Source organism: Ornithorhynchus anatinus, chromosome X3 (genome assembly GCF_004115215.2).
Source record: "Ornithorhynchus anatinus isolate Pmale09 chromosome X3, mOrnAna1.pri.v4, whole genome shotgun sequence".
In the NCBI taxonomy this organism is placed as follows: domain Eukaryota; kingdom Metazoa; phylum Chordata; class Mammalia; order Monotremata; family Ornithorhynchidae; genus Ornithorhynchus; species Ornithorhynchus anatinus.
Genome location: NC_041751.1, coordinates 25,063,378 through 25,083,284, shown reverse-complemented (window position 1 = coordinate 25,083,284; position 19,907 = coordinate 25,063,378). Strand labels below are relative to the sequence as shown.

The 19,907-nt window shown below is 42.7% G+C and overlaps 1 protein-coding gene across 2 annotated transcripts in view; it reads left to right on the top strand.

Annotated features, from left to right (window-relative positions):
• The window catches only part of PALM2AKAP2 (PALM2-AKAP2 fusion), a gene marked incomplete at its 5' end in the record, with an annotated part of 366,273 nt that overhangs the window by 65,273 nt on the left and 281,093 nt on the right, over positions 1–19,907 (top strand). For both annotated transcript variants that reach the window (NM_001370841.1, NM_001204207.1), the window contains 1 exon segment: positions 9,431–9,561. In NM_001370841.1, the coding sequence (NP_001357770.1) occupies positions 9,431–9,561 (131 nt within the window).

Sequence of the window (19,907 nt, the reverse complement as noted above, 5' to 3'; positions counted from 1 at the left end):
GCTGTGTGGTGAATAGGGCTCCTTTAATTCGTGTCTGAATCTCTCTAGCGTCATTGGGCAAACAGGAGACTGCGTTTCTGAATAAATGCACTTAAGCATAGTAATTGATTGCAGCCTCACGGAGAGAGTTCTGTCACTGTCACCAGTAACCGACTGGTGGCAGAATGTTTCCTTCTGCATTATTAGAGAATAACATGATCCTATTTCTATGGAGCACTATGAATTGCTCTTTCATGAGATTGTCAAGTTGAGGTGACAATGGCATGTGCATACCTGCAGAACACGTAATGGTGGTTAAGGAAAGACTATGGATCTCTGATGTGTCTCTTTTCTTCTCAGGACAGTGTCTCCTTGGTTATCTTTCCCTTAGTACTTAGTTTTTTGAGAAGTGAAAAGGTAGCCAAGGAAGCATTGTACAATATAGTACAATACAGTTGGTAGACATGATCCCTGCCCACAAGGAGCTGACAATCTAGAGGTAGAAACAGATACTAAGATAAATTATAGATAGGGAAAGGAATAGACTATAAAGATGTGTACATAAGTGCTGTGGGGTTGGGGTGAGTACTGAAATTCTCGGTGGCACAGACCCAAGTGCCTAAGCAAAGCAGAAGGGAGGGAGAGAGGGAGAGGAAATGAGAGGTTAGGCAGGGAAGACTTCCTGGAGGAATTAGGATTTTCATTGGGCTTTGAAGATGGGGAAAGTGCTGGTCTGCAGGATATGAAGGGGGAGGGAGTTCCAGGCAGGAGGGAGGATGTGTCAACAATGAGAGATGAGACTGAGGCGCAGTAAGTAGGATGGTGTTAGGAGAGCAAAGTAGGCGGGCTGAGTTGCCGTGGGAGCTGAGTGAGGTTAGATAGGAGTTGATTGAGTGCCTTAAAGCCTATGGTGTAGAATTTTTGTTTGATGAGGAGATGGGTGGACAACCACTGGAGGTTTTTGAGAAGTGGGAAAATGTATACAGAACACTTTTTTTTAGAAAAATGATCCTGGCAACAGAGTGAAGTATGGACCTGAGGGGGAGAGTTCAGTGGACTCCACTGTCTTGCAGAAAGTGAGTCTATACTTTAAAGGTACAATAAATCCAAATTTAAATTCAAACACTAATTGAACAAATATATATATATCTATCAATTTTTTGCACCTTTGCTCCTCTAATGCAATTTTACTGTATTTCGCTGCTAATCCTTTGCCAACATCCTCCCTGTGACCGGGAACTTCCTCCCCTTCCATCTATGACAGACCACAACTCTCCACATCTTCAAAGCCTTATTAAAATCACATCTCTTCAAAGAGGTCTTCCCTGATTAAGCCCTTTTTCCCCTGCTCCCACTCTATTCTGTGTCATCTTTGCACTTGGATTTTTACCCTTTAAGCCCTTGGTATTCACCTCACCCTCAGCCCCATCACACTTATGTTCATAGCTGTAATTTATTTATTTATATTAATATCTGTCTCCCTGTCTAGACCATAAGCTCCTTGTGTGCAGGGAATACATTTACTAATTCTGTCGTACTCTCCCAAGTGCTTAGTACAGTGCTCTGCACACAGTAACTGCTCAGTAAATACCATCGATGGATTGATTGAGATGGAAACAGGACAAGTTGCTTGAGTAATAATTCGGACATTTATTAAGCATTTACTCTGTACTAAGGACTGTGGTAAATGCAGGATAATTCAGATTGGACTCATTCTGTGTCCCACATAGGAACTGTATTAAACCATCTCTTTCAAGTTCAGATTCAGGTGCATAAAGCAGGTGCACAGTGACTAAGTATATTTGATTGGATTACCATGATCCCTGGGCACCCATATCTGATCTCCCTCCACCCAGCTCAAAGGGAGGTTGATTTATGACATGCTCATGAGCAGCATTCCCTAATGGGGTCCTGTTGACATTATCTGATTTATATTTATCTTCCAAGCTGCCAATCTTCTGATGCCATGAAATAACGGCAAGACACAGAAGCTGAGAGAGAGAGAGACAGGGAGAATGTTTTTGAAAAATCAAAATCAGTAACCTTCCCTTCGATGGAGGGAGGAGGACTCATGCTGCCGGGGAGACGGGGAGGACTGGTTAGACATCCATGCCCTGGATCAGGGATCTCCCTGTCCCACAAGAGGAAATGGGGTACTTACAGGACCCCAAAGCCCTGTTGCAAGGCTCTGGAGGGCAGTGGACCCCAGCCAGAGAACCATGCCCCTAAACCACCACCCCTGGTGACCCAGTGAGGGAACTGAGAGGAGAAATATCAAGTTGGCTCTATCCTGACATTCTCTTCCATAATCCCTGGCCCCTGCCCTCCAGGGGACAGAGAACGGCAAAGGAGGGGCTTCATAAAGGGTGGTATTAGGGGAGAGGGACAGCATGGCCTAGTGGCAAGAGCATGGGCTTGAAAGTCAAAGGACTTGGGTTCTAATCCCTGCTCTGCCACTTGTCTGCTGTGTGACCTTGTGCAAGTCCCTTCACTTCTCTGTGCCACAGTTACCTCATCTGTAAAATAATAATAATTGGGGTAATTGTTAAGCATTTAATGTGTGCCAGGTACTGCACTAAGCGCTGGGGTGGACACAAGCAAATCGGGTTGGACACAGTCCCTGTCCCATGTGGGGCTCACAGTCTCAATCCTCATTTTACAGATGAGGTAATTAAGACAGAGAGAAGTGAAGTGACTTGCCCAAGGTCACACAGCAGACAAGTAGCAGAGCTGGGTTTAGAACCCATGACCTTCTGACTCCCAGGCCCGGGTTCTAGCCACTGTGCCATGCTGCTTAGATTGTGAGCCCCATGTGGGACAGTGACTCTGTCCAACCTCATTACCTTGTATCTACCCCAGTGCTTAAAACAGTGCTTGGCTCTTAGTAAGTGCTCAGCAAACACCAATGTTATTATTATCATCATTATTATTATTAGAGGCAGCTGTGGCACAGGTAGAAGTTGAGCTAACGGGAATGTCCCACCTCCCTATTCCTCAGCTCTGCCCTCCTGTGACTAATATAGTTCGAGCCACTTGGAAAATGGATGAGAAGGTGAGAAACTGTAGTTTCTTCTCCACTCATTTTGGAGGACTTTGCCAAAAAAGAGGGTTTTAGTTCAAAATGAACAGGGCAAGCAGGGTTCCGAGGCTGGAGCAGGATTCGGGCTTCCCTGACTTCCAGAAGGAGCGTGGTTTAGTGGGTAGAGCCCGGACCTGGGAGTCGGAAGGATCTGAGTTCTAATTCTGGCTCCACCATATGTCTGCTGTGTGACTTTGGGCATGGGTCTATTTATTGTTGTATTGTACTTTCCCAAGCGCTTAGTACACTGCTCTGCACACATTAAGTGCTCAGTAGATACGATTGAATGAATGAAAATGACAGTAAACCTTTATGGAACCCTAGGTTCTTTGGGCTCCATTTATATTGCATTCCGGATGCAGCTACCTTGAAAACCCAACCTGAATAAAAATCGCACCAGATTCTTACTTAATGCAAAAAGGCTTAGGTGTGGGGTTTTTTTTTTGTGCTTCAAGGCTATTTTACTTGGGTATCTCTAATCACTTCTGATACTAGATAATCCCCTTATGGATTTAAACGGTGCCATACCTCCTGGGATGGTTAACTGAATGTTTGTTGAAGAAAAGGATGAGGAAGGTGATTACTAACTTTTGTGGAAATTTTCTCTTGCTGTTTAATTATACATAAAAATGACATAAAAATCTAGCCCAGAACCCTTATACGGATAAATGGAGAAGCAATAGGGCCTAGAGAAAAGAGCATGGGTCTGGGAGTCCAAATGACCTGCGTTCTAATCCCAACCCAGCCACTTGTCTGCTGTGTGACCTTGGTTCTAACTGATAGTAGTCTTGCACAGATAAATGTAAGGGAGATATTTTAACTAGATGCAAGGGGCAAATGGACATTTTTAAAAAATTATCGTATTTTTACTTTTTGTGATTTTCATCCATAGTACTGAAACATGGATGTAATGATTGTTTTTTGCTTTGTTCCAATGAAAGAGATTAAACTACTTTTCTTCCTGTGTTCCATATGCAATTTTCCGCAAACTATTATTAGGCCTCCTAAAAAATAGGCCTAAAAAAACATTAGGGAGGTAATTGGCTTAAAGGCGGTTATGATAACTCATTGGGAACTACACTTTCTTGAGCAGCAAGGGGTGAAAAAATGATACTTCACCTTTTAATTAAAATGTATTTAATTGAACTTTTAATTTAAAAAATCACACACCTCTTAGCCTTCCCCTTGTTCAGGAGCTCTTGAGCATCATACCCCCAAGATGATACTAACACATGTGAGGGTTCTAGAATCAATTTAGTCAACTTAGCATCCTCAGGGATGTCTGTCTGTCTATCATTTTCTCTGCTTCTGTGTGTGTGTTTGTGTCTGAGTGTGTGTGTCTCTCTTTCTGACTCCCTCCCTGTCTCTAATCTCCCTGTCAATCCTCTCGGTCTGCCTTCTTTCTCTGTCATTCTCTTTCTTTACCTGCTGAGAAGCAGCGTGACCTAGTGGCAAGAGCACGGGCTTGGGAGTTAGAGGATGTGGCTTCTAATCCCAGCTCCGCCCCTTGTCTGCTAGGTGACCTTGGACAAGTCACTTAACTTCTCTGTGCCTCAGTTACTTCACAGATTAAGACTGTGAACCCATGTGGGACAGGGACTTGTACCTTGTTTGAACCCCAGTGCTTGCCTGGTGCAAAATAAGAGCTTAACATACACCATTATTATTATTATTACCTCTCTGTCTCTGCCTCTAATTCTCTTTGTGTCTTTCTTTTTGATTGTGCACAGTAAGCACTTAATAAATGCTGTTCCGACTTATCCCACTCACTGATTTACAATAGTACTGCTCCCTGAATGTTTATCAAGCAAACCAAAATAGAGTGGGTTGAAATAGATGACTTTTGTGATGAATCCAACTCAGCTTCCTTGAGGGAAACAGGACCATCCACCCTTGAAACGATTCACACAAAATGACTTCAGCTGAAATGTAGCCAATCAGTGGTATTTACTGAGCACTTTCCATGTGCAGAGCACTGAACTAAGCACTGGGGAGAGTCCAGTAAAATAGAGTTGGTAGACGTGATTCCTTTTTATGCACAAATTCTCATGGGGCAAACCTAGTAACAACCGACCTGATATTAGTTGGCAGAGCTTGGCTCAAGCTTCCAAGACAAATTTTACCAGATCAACATCTTTCAAGTTCCACTTCTGAGTTGGCTCTGGAACCCTGTCATGAGTCCCTAACCTCCACATTCTGGGGAGCTACATGGTAGACCCAATCATGCAATCACCAAAAGTCAGAGAAACCATTCTACTGGTCAATAATAATAAATAGTAAAAAGTATTTGTAAAGCACTTAATATGTGCCAAGCACTGTCCTAGATACAAGAAAATCAGCTCGGACACAGTCCCTGTCCTGCATGGGGCTCACAGTTAAGAAGGAGGGAGAACAGGCATTTAAACCTCATTTTACAGTTGAGAAAACTGAGGCACAGAGAAGTTAAGTGACTTGACCAAGGTTATACGGCCAGCAACTGTCAGAACTGGGATTAGAACCCAGGTCCCTCAACTTCCAGTTCTGTGTTCCTTCCACTAGGCAACGATGCTTCCGTTCATATTCATTCACCCACTCATGTTGTACACTGAGCAGAAGTGTTTACCCATGGAGCTATCAATCCACCTCTTACTTAAATCCCCACTGCAAATATTAAACAATTTAAAACTAGCACAAGCTCAAAAACAACATTTTTGAGAGATGGGGAGAAGGTTGTGTGTCCAGTTCAATATTTTCTTTCATTAGAAACTAGGCTCCTTCAAGGTTAGGGACAAAGTGTTTAGATTCTATAATTCCTGTGTTATATTTCTGGAACCTGAGAGTTCTTTTGTAGGGTTCAAGGAACCTCTTTGACAGGGTGCTTTTTCATCAGTGCATAAATATACAACTGAGCTGGAACTTCACACTTCTAAGCTTCTTTCCTCTGAGGATCCCAAAACTTTTTAGAAGAGCTTGATTTTATCCTCATCTCATTTTTTTGTAAACTGAAGGATAAGCTTCTAAAATGGCTGTTTTCCATTTGAGTCACTCTCGATCTTGTTTTGAGCACTGAAACCTGATTTCCTATAATAAAAGAGAGTTCATACGGCACATGCTCATACTAACACAAACGTGCTCACAAAATCTCCAGAAAAGTAGAATAAAAGAACAACTTTCTCCTTATCAAAAAAGTTGCATTTCTCTGAATGTTCATAATCATTCTCCCCTTCTAAACTGTAAGCTCGTTGTGAGCAGGGAATATGCCTGTTTACTGTTATATTGTACTCTCCCTAGTGCGTAGTATAGTGCTCTGCACACAGTAAGCGCTCAATAAATATGATTGGTTGAATGAAAGAATTATCAGTGTTCATGGATGTGGTGACAGTCCCAGTGTTTATTCAATCAGTCTTATTTATTGAGCAATTACTATAATAATGATAATTATGGTATTTCTTAAGTGCTTACTATGTGCCAAGCACTGTTCTAAGCGCTGGGGTAGATACAAGGTAATCAGATTGTCCCACATGGGGCTCACAGTCTTAATCCCCATTTTATAGATGAGGGAACTGAGGCACAGAGAAGTGAAGTGACTTGCCCAAGGTCACACAGCAGATAAGTGGCGGAGCCAGGATTAGAACCCATGACCTCTGACTCCCAGGCCCGTGCTCGTGCCACTAGGCCATGCTACTTCTCTACTATGTGCAAAGCCTCTTATTTCAGTCAATAATAAAAAAAAAGTCTTTCATAGTTTAAGGCAGCCTTTGAAGTTAAGCGTTTGAATTGTTAATTTCTCTTGGCAGTTTTACTTCTAGGCCATAAAGAGCAAATACAAGTGTGCTTTTTATGTTAAAACACCTTCAAGAAGAAGTTTGCACTGAGACCAGAAACCCTACTTTGTATTAGACCATCATTTCCTGACTCATGCTGAGAACTTAATTGGTAGCCTTTATACATGAAGTATACCACAACACAACAGAAACATAAAACACTTGGATTTGTAGATGAGCTACTATTTATCAAGGGCTTACTTTGTTGCTAGCACTGTACTAAACACTGCACAAAATACACAGGTAGAATTACACGTGGTTCTTGGCCCTCCAGGGATTCACAATCTAAGACAAAACGGGGAAAGGACTCAGCGATAGACACATAAGGAAAGATGAAAGAATAAGAACCCAGAGGGACATGAAAGATAAGAACAAGGAAACATCCAAAAATTCAAATCCTGGGGCAGTGTAACTAGAGGAGCAGAGTTTTGGGCTCCTTACAACTCAAGAGTCCAACAGTCCCAAAATAACCAATACTGCATTTTCCATATTCCATTCCAACATTTGGAAGCAGCATAGCATAGTGGAAAGAGCACGGGACTGGGAGTCCGAAGGTCATGAGTTCTAATCCTAGCTCTCCACTTGTCTGCTGTGTGACCTTGGGTAAGGCACTTCACTTCTCTGTGCCTCAGTTACCTCATCTGTAAAATGGGTATTGAGACTGTAAGCCTCACATGGGACAGTTGCTGTGTTTAACCCGATTTGCTTCCAGGGCTTAGTACAATGCCTGGTACATAGTAAGTGCTTAACAAATACCATTATTATCATCATCATCATCATTATTATTATTATTACATCAAGTGTCTCCAGTGCTTTTTCTTTTCTTTTCCAACCTAAAAAAGGTCCAAACCTCCTGACTTCCATGCCCCAGGCTGGCTGTCAGATTGAAGGGTTTATGGAGAGAGGAAGAGGAGAAGCATTTCTATTCTGATGATCCAAGAGGTGTCAAGGACAGGGAGGTTCTTTTAAAAATGCCCTCCTCTGCTGTGGCTTAGGTGTTTGTTCTCTGGCTATTGATTAGCTGAAAGGGTCTAGGTATGGGTTGTCAGAGGGCCCGGTTTCTAGTACTGGCTTTTTTCATCAGATATTTTCAGCAACCTTGCAAATAACCACTCACCCTCTCCTTAAGGATGAATTACAGGTCATGGGTTCGAATCACAGCTCTGCCACTTGGCAGCAGTGTGACCTTAGGCAAGTCGCTTCACTTCTCTGTGCCTCAGTGACCTCTTCTGTAAAATGGGGATGAACACTGTGAGCCTCACGAGGGACAACCTGATTACCCTGTATCTACCCTAGCACTTAGAACAGTGCTCTGCACATAGTAAGTGCTTAACAAATACCAACATTATTATTACAGTAGGTGCTAAGCAGTAGTAAAAGATACTAGAGAAGCAGAGAAGCAGCATGGCTCAGTGGAAAGAGCACGGGCTTTGGAGTCAGAGGTCATGAGTTTGAATCCCAGCTCTGCCACTTGTCTGCTGTGTGACCTTGGGCAAGTCACTTCACTTCTCTGTGCCTCAGTTACCTCATCTGTAAAATGGGGATGAAGACTGTGAGCCCCACGTGGGACAACCTGATTCCCCTGTGTCTACCCCAGCGCTTAGAACAGTGCTCTGCACATAGTAAGCGCTTAACAAATACCAACATTATTATTATTATTATACTGACTTGGTTACTTTAGTTTCCCACTTAGTATCAGAATGATCCAGCAAAGACAAAGTGCTCATTTTGTGTGCTGTTCAATGTTAAACAATTAAATTAACTAGGAGTGGTCGCTGTCAGACATTTTTATAGAATGCTAAATACGGCTAAGCAATATTCAAGGGCCCTCTGACCCTTACTAGAAAATGGAAAGGAAAGTAGTTTGCAGTAGTTAGTATGCTTGACCATTTCAATCAATGGTATTTATTGAGTATTTACTGTGTTCAGAGCACTTTACCAAGCACTTGGGAGAGTACAATATAAAATAAAATATAACAGAGTTGGTAGGCATATTCTCTGCCTGCAAGGAGCTTAGGGTCTTGAAGCAGTGTGGCTCAGTGGATAGAACGTAGGCCTGGGAGTCAGAAGGACCTGGGTTCTAATTCCAGATCCCCCAGGTGTCTGCTGTGTGACCTTAGGCAAGTCACTTCTCCTCTCTGGATCTCAGTTACCTCATCTGTAAAACGGGGATTAAGAGTGTGAGTCCCATGTGGGACAGGGACTGTGTCCAACCTGATTAACTTGTATCGACCCCAGTGCTTAGAACAGTACTAGGCACATAGTAAGTGCTTAACAAATGTGATCAATTGATGGATTGAAATGCTGTCTAGTGAGCTCTTCCAAACATGCATGAGAATGGCAATCTACTAGAAGAGCTTCAGCCCCCAACAAATTTGGTGACCTTTATTAATAGCTTTGGCTGCTGGGCTGATTTTAGGTTCTTCTCTTGGTGGGTCTGAAGGTTTTTTTCTAGGATACTCCTACAGACACATCTCAGCATCCCTTTCCCGCTCCCAAACCGTGGTGTGGAACATCTGTGGGGAATTCCAAAGATTCATTGCACCATTCTCTTCTCTTATCCTCACAGTCAAAGGCCCTTCGAGAAAAATGGCTGATGCAAGGAATCCCAGCCGGAACAGCGGAAGAGGAAGAAGCCAGGAGGCGGCAAACTGAAGAAGATGAGTTCAAGGTCAGGACATTTGAAGACAACATCCATAGGTAGGTGTTTAAATGCCGCGGCCATGAGGTGCAAGGGCTCTAAAACTGAATGAAGAAATAGTGTTTTTAGGTCCCTTCTCCAACCCTCCAGGATCCCCTGCCCTTTAGTAGTGACTTAGAGAAGCAGTGTGGCTTAGTGGAAGGAGCCTAGGACTGGGAAGTCAGGAGACCTGGCTTTAAATCCCAGCTCCACCGCTTGCTTGCTGTGTGACTTTGGGCAAGTCACTCATCTTCTGTCTCAGGGGATAAAATACCTGTGCTCCCTGTGTGGGAACAGGGACTTTGATCTGATTATCTTGTATCTACCCCAGTACTTAGCACAATGCTCAGCACATAGTAAATGCTTAACAAACAGCAAAGTTATTTTTATTACCTAGTTATTCTTTGCCACATATTGAGTCAGACTTAGGCAGGAGCAAGCACTACTGTTTCCCATCTCGAGAAGCAGCGTGGCATTGTGGATAGAACATGAGCCTGCGAGTCAGAAAGATGTGGGTTCTAATCCCGGTTTCTCCACTTGTCTGCTGTGTGACCTTGGGCAAGCCACTGCACTTCTCTGGGCCTCAGTTCCCTCCTCTGTAAAATGGGAATTGAGATTGTGAGCCCCATGTGGGACAGGGACTGTGTCCGACCCGATTTGCTTGTATCTACCCCAGCACTTAGTACAGTGCTTGGCACATCATAAGTGCTTAACAAATACCACAATAATTGTTATTATTATTGATTCTATTACCCGACCTAAAGGTAGCCAGCCTTATAGCCCTGAAGGCGGGTCCTCCCCCAACCATTCTTATTATCTGTCACCAATCACAGAACAGAGCCTTCTTTTCAAGAAACAAAATCAAATCCCTTTACAGAGAAAGACAAGTTAGGTATGAAGGTGGAGGCCTCTAGAACAACAGAAGAGGCAGGGATCATGTCTACTTACTCTGTTGTACTCTCCCTAGAGCTTAGTACAGTGCTCTGCACACAGTAAGGGCTCAATAAATTCCATCGATTGATTGTTTGCTTGATTGATTCCCCACACTATCCAAGAGAAGGGAACAGATAGATCAGCTTGTAGAAGAGTTGTGTGTGTTTTTTTCTCATCACTAGCAACCTGAGGCATTAAGTATTCGCTGCCAGAATTTGAAAGAGAAGGGACTAAGCCAAAAATTACTGGAAACATTGACAGGCAAAGGAAAAAAGAAGTCAGTCTTCTGAAATGGATTTAAAGGAAGGTTGCTTTCAAGTCCCCATGAAAGTGACAAGCCCATTTCCACCTCAGCTAGCCTGAGAGTGAGGCTCCAGTGCAGAATACCTTTTAAAGAAATATCAGATTCCTTCCCAGAATTCTTTCTACTGATGAGAAATTGCCAGAAGAGATACAGTTGTATAAAGTGGATGTTCATGTATAGGATGTTATTTATAGCCTTTGGGGGCAGAGAAAGAATAGAGGCTTACTCACCAATGTTTCTTGACATAACCCTGTAAACAAAGTGCAGTCAGAGGCCTGGGCAGAATTAATTCACAGCAGCAGGAAAACTGTTTTCGTGGTTGGGGGCTGCTGGGAGTGAAACCAAAACAACAAGTAGACCAGGGGTAATCTGAGTTCATCCAAGACAGCCTGGTGTCATTCGCAGTGGGAAAATCTGCTAAAATAAAATAATCCTAATCCTTCTGGATCCCAAACATACTCCAGGGGAAACCAAACTTTCACCCAGTAGCATTCATCAGAATCAAAAGGTATATGAAATTTTAGAAATTCCATAGAGTATTGGAATTTTGTTTTGCTTTTACTTCAAGGGAGTTGAAAAGAAAACCCTTCTCTTTCCCCTTTTCCCACCCTCCCTCTGGAACATCTTTATTGTTCTGGGACCTGGGTTCATCAGAGGAGTCCCTCTAATGCAGAGCCTCCATACCAGTGAAGTTCTCCCTTCCAGCTGCAAATCAATGACTTTTACTTCTCAAACCAGTTGAAACCCTATGCAAAGCTAGTCACCAACAATTACTCCCATGCTGCCACAGGAGAAACAAGGAGTATACATGTATTATCGTGACCCATTAAACTTAAAGGATAGTATCTAGTAGGATTAGGGTAGTGGCTCCAGGTAAAGCTAAAGCACAGGTCGGGGCATACAGTATTTCTTACATGTGGTCAGATACCAGCCCTTTGATTAAGTCTTCCAAAAGAATCCTGTATTTAACTGGACAGCTGCAACAGTAGCAGATGATGATGATAATATTAAGCACTTTTATGTGTCAATAGCTTAGATGGATACAAGAGAGCCGTGTCGGTCGCATTCCTGTCCCACATGTGACTCGCAGTCGAAGTGGGAAAGAGAAGAGGGAAAGGGAAGTTACTTTACCCCGATTTTACAGTTGAGGAAACTGAGCCAAAGAGAAGTTAAGGGGGCCAGGACTAGAGCTCAGAGCCTCTTATTCCCTGTACTGTTCTCTTCTTACTAGGCCACGCTGCCTCCCTAGCAGAAGCAGTGATGATTCTTGATCCAAGGGATTAGTAATGCAGGGGGAACAAGTGGTTTTAAAGGGGTAAAGGGGATTGGGGTGAGATTTGAGTCCGACAGAGGACTGGGAGATCCTGGCTCTCCCCAAACCCCTTTCTCCACAGCTGGAACCACCAGCTCAAGTCCCACACTAACAGAGGCACCCCTGAGTCCTAAAGCTGGCCTATTTTAGGTTCGAAGGCGTGTTTCTCAAAAGCTCAGAAAAATCGTCACAGAGCAGCAGCAGCAAGCAGGAAGCACAGAGGCCTAAGCAGTCACAGCCATTAGCAACTAGTTTCATTTTAAATTCAACTCTCTATCCTGCTGGGTTGTGTGCCTTCCCACTTTCCCTCTAGCTCCTGCAGAGATCTGCTCTCCTCCCCAGCCTCTGCCTCTCTCTACTGGTGCCAGCCTGGTCCATAGCAAGCAACCAGAAAACAAGCGTATCTGATCGTCTCCTTCAGGAATCTGGCTGGCATTGCCCTCTCTCCCCACAACCTTTCCTCAAAAACTCAGGAAGATGCTCAGCACACCACTTTTGGGATGTCATGAGCAAGCGAAACTGTGTTGAAATGTCTGTGGGTCTAGAAGGTTAGTCAGGCTAGAGAAAAAAGACGAAAACATTTTCACTATGGGCAGGGAACGTGTCTTCAACTCTGTTATAGAGTACTCTCCCAAGCGCTTAGTCCAGTGCTTCTCACACAGTAAGAGCTTAATAAATATGATTGCTTGATTGATTGATAACAAAGGTAGTAAGCACCACATTGGCTGCTTAGGGTCATTTAGGCTCAGTTCCAAGTTGAGGCACCCTAAAGTTGAAATAGCTTTATCCCAGACTTAGGCTACAATCTTGTCTCAGCAGGAAAAGGTCAAAAGAGAACGAGAGTGGATATGGGAGCCCATTTAGCCTAGGATCAGGGAGGAAGAGGAGGAAACAAGTTTATTGGGCAAACAAATGGGTTTTTCAGTTATGAGGATGAATTCCTGGAAGTCTCCTATTCTAGAACTGACCAGACTCAAAAAGAATAAACAAAGGAAGAAATGAAGATCTCACTGACAAAAGTGATTACTAAAATGCAAAAGCAAAGGAAAAGCTTGTGTTGTGGCTGTTATTGACCAAGCTGTCCTTCAAGTCATTTGCCATAGCCTGAAGAAAACAAAAGATCTTTGGGGCAATTGCCTCCTTGAGGAATCTGGAGGTAAAAAACAATTCTGTAATGGGATGTGTACAAATATAATCCAAACTTCTTTAACTGATTTAAATTGAGTGAATCTGGGGAAAGTTTAACATTTGGAAGCCTACCATTCTTCAAGTATTGTGGGTCAAAAGTTAAATGGCCTGTGAACACAGTCACCAGCATGGATAAATGGGTCATAAATAGATGAAGGTTCATTCTGACATGTCTCCTAGTAATTGTGTCCGGGCATACCAACCTAGCAAGTAGCTTTCATAATCATCTCTCCCTAGGGACCAGAGATAGAACTGACCCTGTTGGCTTACTAGACCTCTGCATTTCTAGGAACAAAATTTGCAATCAATTTTGCTTTGTTTAAAATGTTCCTTCCTCTATTTGCCGTCTTTCCTTTTTGAGTGATATCTTGGTAAATTCTAAGTGCATTCCACCCCACTGCTGCGACCCACCCTGCTTTAATACTTCATTCATTTGAAGTTCCAGATCCACTTGTGACAGTCAGTGTTCCTGGTCAGGTTTAATCCAGTTCCCTTCTGGTAGTGTTACCCCTTTCACATCTAACCCCACCTTGCATTCTCCTTCAGTGACGTTTTCCACTCGTGTTTCGTTCGGCTTTATGAAATACACACAGTGATTAGGATAAGCATGTAGACTCCATCAGGGAGATGACCGTAGCAAATCCTGGATTCATCTTAGTCCTAAAACATGGCATATCGGATATGAAATGGCAATCACAGGCATTTGCTGACACTGAGCCAGGCAAGTTTGAATGGAATCATTGTTTCTGATTGAGTGTGCGTAACAGCTCACTCAAAACTATCAGTGGTAAAGCAGCTAGAAGATTTGAAATGCAAGAAACTCTCCTTTCTACATTCATAACAGGCAGGAGGTAGAAAATAGGGGACAAAAGCAGACATAAACACATTAAGAACCTTGCAGGAATTTAACCATAAAAATAAACTCTAGTCATCTCCAAATAACTGGATCAGGGAAGTGGCCCCATGAATGCTTGTTGAGCTCATACAGACACTTACTTGGCTCAGTGTTGTAGGAGAAACAGACATTGGAATTCATTGTGTGCTTCTGGTGGTTATTTTTAACTGCATGACACTCTGTTATTTTACAGCCTTGAATGGAAAATTGGCATTCCACATCTGTACATTAATAGCTAGCCTTCACAAGACCAGGCAGCCCACCCACAGCAAAGGAGCCCCAGAATTTCCAAAGCCCCAAGAAATGTTTTAGTTTGTGAGATGGCATGAAGGGACTCTCTGCAGCATAAATTGACTAGACAGTAGAATTTGAATCGAGAAGCAGCATGGCCTAGTGGAAAGAGCATGGGCCTGGGAGTCAGAGGACCTGGGTACTAATCTTAGCTCTGCCACTTGTCTGCTGTGTGACCTTGGGTAAGTCACATCACTTCTCTGGGCCTCAGTTACTCCATCTGTAAAATGAGGATTAAATCCTACTCCCTCCTACTTAGACTGTGAGTCCATGTGGGATAGGGATTGTGTCCAACCTGATTAAATTGTATCTTCCCCAGAATTTGGAACAGCGCTTGGTACATAGTAAGCGCTTAACAAGTACTATCATTATTATTACTGTAAGCTCATTGTGGGCAGGGAATGTGTCTGTTTATCGTTGTACTGTACTCTGCTAAGCACTTAGTACAGTCCTCTGCACACAGTAAGCACTAAGTAAATACAATTGAATGAATAAGTGAATTATTATTATACTTTCTGCTTCACAGGAAGTTGTGCAGGCAGAAAATAAAGGTAGCATCAATAAGTTAGACATTCATAATGAGTGATTAGGAAGTGTAGTCAGGATATTCAGAGGAAATATTAAGTAGGTCTAAAATGGTGGTGATAGGTGCATGATGGCTTTCTTGGAGAGAAAATCTGGGGAGATTTGATAGTACAGTTACAATCTGTTGTTGTTATGATTATGATGATGATGATGATGATGATGATGAAATGCTCACTATGTGCTGTTTTAAGTCCTGGTGTAGATACAAGATCATCAGGGTGACCACAGTCCTTGTCCCACATGAGGCTCACAGTCAAAGTCAAAGGGAGATCAGGTATTGAATCCTCATTTTACAGATGAGAAAACTGAGGCACAGAGAAGTTATGAGACTTGCCCCAGAGCACATAGCAAGCAACTGGCAGAGATGGACCAAGGACCCAGGTCCTCTGGCTCCCAGACTTTTCATTAGGCACGCTGCTCATTATGGCCAGTTCTGCCATAATGTATGTTTACACTAACCTTGTTTGGATAACGCGTGCCATGGTATTGGAAGAAACAGCTTGTGCACAAGTCCACGGTGTCAGATGGATGAGTTGTCACAGCACAAATGTTCCTTAAGACTGGATTTTGCAAGAAAACAACCTCACATTATAGGGGAACTGGGTATAATCATGAGGTTAGATGTCAAAGACAGCAACCATCATGCTGTTCTGCCCAACATCCTTTGCTTTCACTTCTGCAAGCAAAGTACTGAGCTGAATGGTCCAATTGTTTAACTGAGAATAGTATTTCTTAGGATTTTATGTTCTAATATTACATAGCTCATATTCTGATGAAATCCTTCAATATCCTTCAGATATTGTAATCAACCTGACCATGGGATTCCAATGGTCTCCTGACTCAAGTCTGCCTCCTTCTTTTAATTTAGCTACCCTGAGTCAGTACCAATTCCCCAATCATCATTGGGGGAAAAAAAAGGAAAGGGGATTGTGAGTGTTAACAGTTTGTAGAAAGACGGGTGGGAGAAAATACCCAGCTGCCTCTCGGTGTTTCCTTTCCTCTAAAAAACTCTCAACATGGATTATGTTAATGATGCCCTTCTCTTCAATTCAATCACTTAAAAGAGAGAGAGTTAAACCCAAATACTTAGGGTATCCATCCTCTTACTAGCTACAATGACCAGATTTCTAAACATTTGCTACAGAAACAGCCTTGTATGCTTTTATCAAAGAATCATCACCAGATGAAAATGTTTGCTATAAGATCTCCAGAAACACGCCCAGTCTGCACCAACAAAACAGCCTTAGTTGATCCTGCAGCCCATCTAATTTCCTTTAATGGAAAAATCCCAAACCATTCCATTGAATTGGCAATTGACTTGCTCTACACACTCAGGATGGAACAAGAATTCAGGTTGCCACCTGGTTTAAAACCATCTTGTTTATCATCTTCCATTTCTAACTGTGCCTCCCCCCACCTACACCTTTTGTCTGAAATTATCCCCATCTCCCATAGATGAATGGTATCCAATTTTCCTCTTAGAATTTCAGCTTTCAAAGCAATGAACACATCCTTCCATATTCTCTCATCCTCTGAGTCTGCCCTTTTGTTCTGCGTATAACTTACATTTCTAAAACAAACAAGCTCTAGATGTCTGAGGAATACAGGAAGGCAGCTGCTGTGTTTATATCAATAGTAAAGGTGTCAATATTTATTTAAGCACCTCCTCCCACCAGATTCTAAACCAATAAAGTCCCAAAGGAGAAATAGGAAACTATCATATGATTCTGCTTACTTGTTTTCAGCACTGGAATCTTTGAAGTGGCAGTCAAAAGTAAAATAGACTTCATCTCTAGTATCTTGAGGTTTCAGAATTGAAGCCAACAGTAATCTTCAGTGACTTAAAAAGTTAAGTAAATAACAGCACAAGAGCTGAGACCAAAATCATGGATCCCTGCTAGGTTTTCAAGGATCTGAATTCCACCATCCCGGTTCTGCCACTTGTCTGCCTCCTGGCCTTAGGTAAGTCACTTCACTTCACTGTGCCTCAGTTACCTCATCTGTAAAATGAGGATTAAGATTGTGAGCCCCATGTGGGACAGGAACTGTGTCCAAACCGATTTGCTTGTATCCCCCCCAGTGCTTAGTAGAGTGCCTGGCACACAGTAAGTGCTTAACAAATATCAAAATTATTACTATTATTATTATTATTACCATCTTCACACAGCTATGTACTTGGGAAGCACCAGGGGAAAGGAATGCAGCTTTTGGGGGTAAATTTAAATTTGCTCTTGAAGCTATGGATTCTCCACCCCAGAGATAAAACAAGGGGAAAGTCACTGAAGCACAGCGCTAAGTTTATTTTTAAAACAGCAAACAGCCATGCCTCTGCCCCGAGGTCACCATGAGGTCACTGCCCCCCAGGGGTGCTAAGATCCAAGATGCTGCCTCCCAGGAGATGATTTGTTGGAGCCCTCCAAAAGATCATATATGATTTCATTTCATGAGTATATGATTTCATTTCCTTTGAATATTAAATTAGAGGAGATTCCTGAGCCTGTCTACATCAGTCATTGTATCCTTTCCAGATTTGCATGGCGGAGTGGATAGAGCACGCCCTGGGAGTCAGAGGCTCATAGGTTCTAATCCCAGCTCGGCCACTTATTGTTGTGTGACCTTGGGCAAGTCACTTTATTTCTCTGGGCCTCAGTTACCTCTCCTGTAAAATGGAGATTGAGAGGTGAGCGCTCGTGGGTCAGGGACTGTGTCCAAACCAATTTGCTTGTATCCACCCCAGTGCTTAGTATAGTGCCTGGCATGTAGTAAGCACTTAACAAATACCACAACATTTGGATTTTTTTGATTGATTGTTCTAAAGTTAGCCCTTAGGTGCTGGTTTCCTCTTTAGCGGGAAGGATCCGGCCCAGTTGTCTAGTGAATCCTCCTGACTCTCGGCTTGGGCCCCCGACCCAGAAACCTAGAGTTTTTTAGGTGGTAAAGATAGTCAAATCTGAATAACAAAAAGAAAAAAAAGAAAGAAAAAAGTTTATCCGGACTCCCACTACTCTGGGTTACTTGTGTCCGGTTAAATGAAAAGTGCCAGCTAAATCATAATGGACTCCTAATGTCCATAGGCTGTATTAGCACAAGTTGCAGGAAAGGATTTTTCTAGTGGAAAAATTTCCCTGGGGGACCTGAATCTACATGGGGAAAAGCGGCAATCTGCACCTTTGGATTCAGTCCAATGCTTGTGAGGACAGCACCACTGAATCGCAAATTAGTTGTCCTACACACCATGTTATCTACATATCCACCTGATCTCCTCTAGACTGTCAGCTCCTTGTAGGCAGGGAATGTCTCTATGAACTCTGTTGTATACTCTCCCAAGCACTTAATACAGTGCTCTGCACAAACTAAACACTCTGGAAATACCATTGATTGACTAATTGATTGATTGAACAGATCTGTGATACTCCCTCAGTCCATCTTTAATAATAATAATTATTATGGTATTTGTTAAGCATTTACTATGTGCCAGGCACTGTACTAAGAGGTGGGGTGGATACAAACATATCAGGTTGGACACAGTCCCTGTCCCATATGGGCCTCACAGTTTCAACCCCCATTTTACAGATGAGGTAACTGAGGCACAGAGAAGTGAAGTGACTTGCCCAAGGTCACACAGCAGACAGGTGTCGGAGCCTCACCCACCAGCCAGATCATTTCAGGGCCCCAGAGCTGATAAAGCAGAGTATGATACTCCCTACCATGTCATATAGGTCCACCCCTGGTCCCTGTAAAGAGGCTCTGGGTTTTTTGTTGTTTATTTGTTTTTTAAAATTGTATTTGTTAAGTGCTAACTCTGTGCCAGGCACTGTACTAAGAGCTGGGGTAGGTAAAGTTACTCAGGTTGGACATAGTCCCTGACCCATGTGGGCCTCATAGTCTCAATCCCCATGATAAAGATGAGGTAACTGAGGCCCAGAGTAGTTAAACTACTTGCCCAAGGCAGAGCCAGGATTAGAACCCAGTTCCTTTTGACTTCCAGGTCCATGCCTCTGTCCACTAGGCCACACTGCTTCTCTTAGGCCAGGCTCCTTCTCTGAGTTCTTAAAGGACACTGGGACTCTGAGATTTCTGGGTTCTCTGAGTCCTGAAAACTTTGCTAGCCAGTCATCTAGAAATTCTAGATGAGGAGAAATTCTAGATTAATGAAAATAAAATGTCAACATTGCAAATGAGAAAAATGCTGAAAAGACCTAAAACAAAACCCTCCAAAGTCAGAAATAGCTCTTCTCAATCTACTTGGCTCCTTGGCTCCAAATACAGCTATGGTACCATCAGAAAATAAATACTTTTACAAAGCACTATTGCAAAACATAAATCCAGCAAAGAGCCTGTTGTTCACTGTTACTCTGGAAATGCCAGGTGTGTTTAGTTCCCTTTGTGCAGAGTGAGAGGATCAAATAGCTGCTAAACAACATTACATAAATACCAATATCACATACGGAACATCGCCACTGTGATGCTCGGCACGCCTGCATTGAAAAGACACGTTTAAAGTGATCATGGGATCTTTGTTTAAAATACTTAAATTTGTCCGTCGTGTTTCTCTAAGAGAGTTTTTCCCTGGCTACATGTTATTTCAATCTGTGTAAAATTTTCTTTTTGCTTCCATCCATTTTTATTGGGTTGCTCTAGTATTTATTGAGTGCTTGGGTATAGGTCAAACAATTCTTTTGTGCTGAAATATTTGCATGACTTAAATTTCTTCTTAGAAAATGAACCTATAAATCCAAATTCCCCAACAGTCTAAACCTTCCCTAACCTGGAGCCGCTAACAACTGTTAAAATTTGTGCACTCTCTCTCTCTCTCTCTCTGCCCTCTCTCTCTTTTTTCCCCATGCTTTTTTTCGGG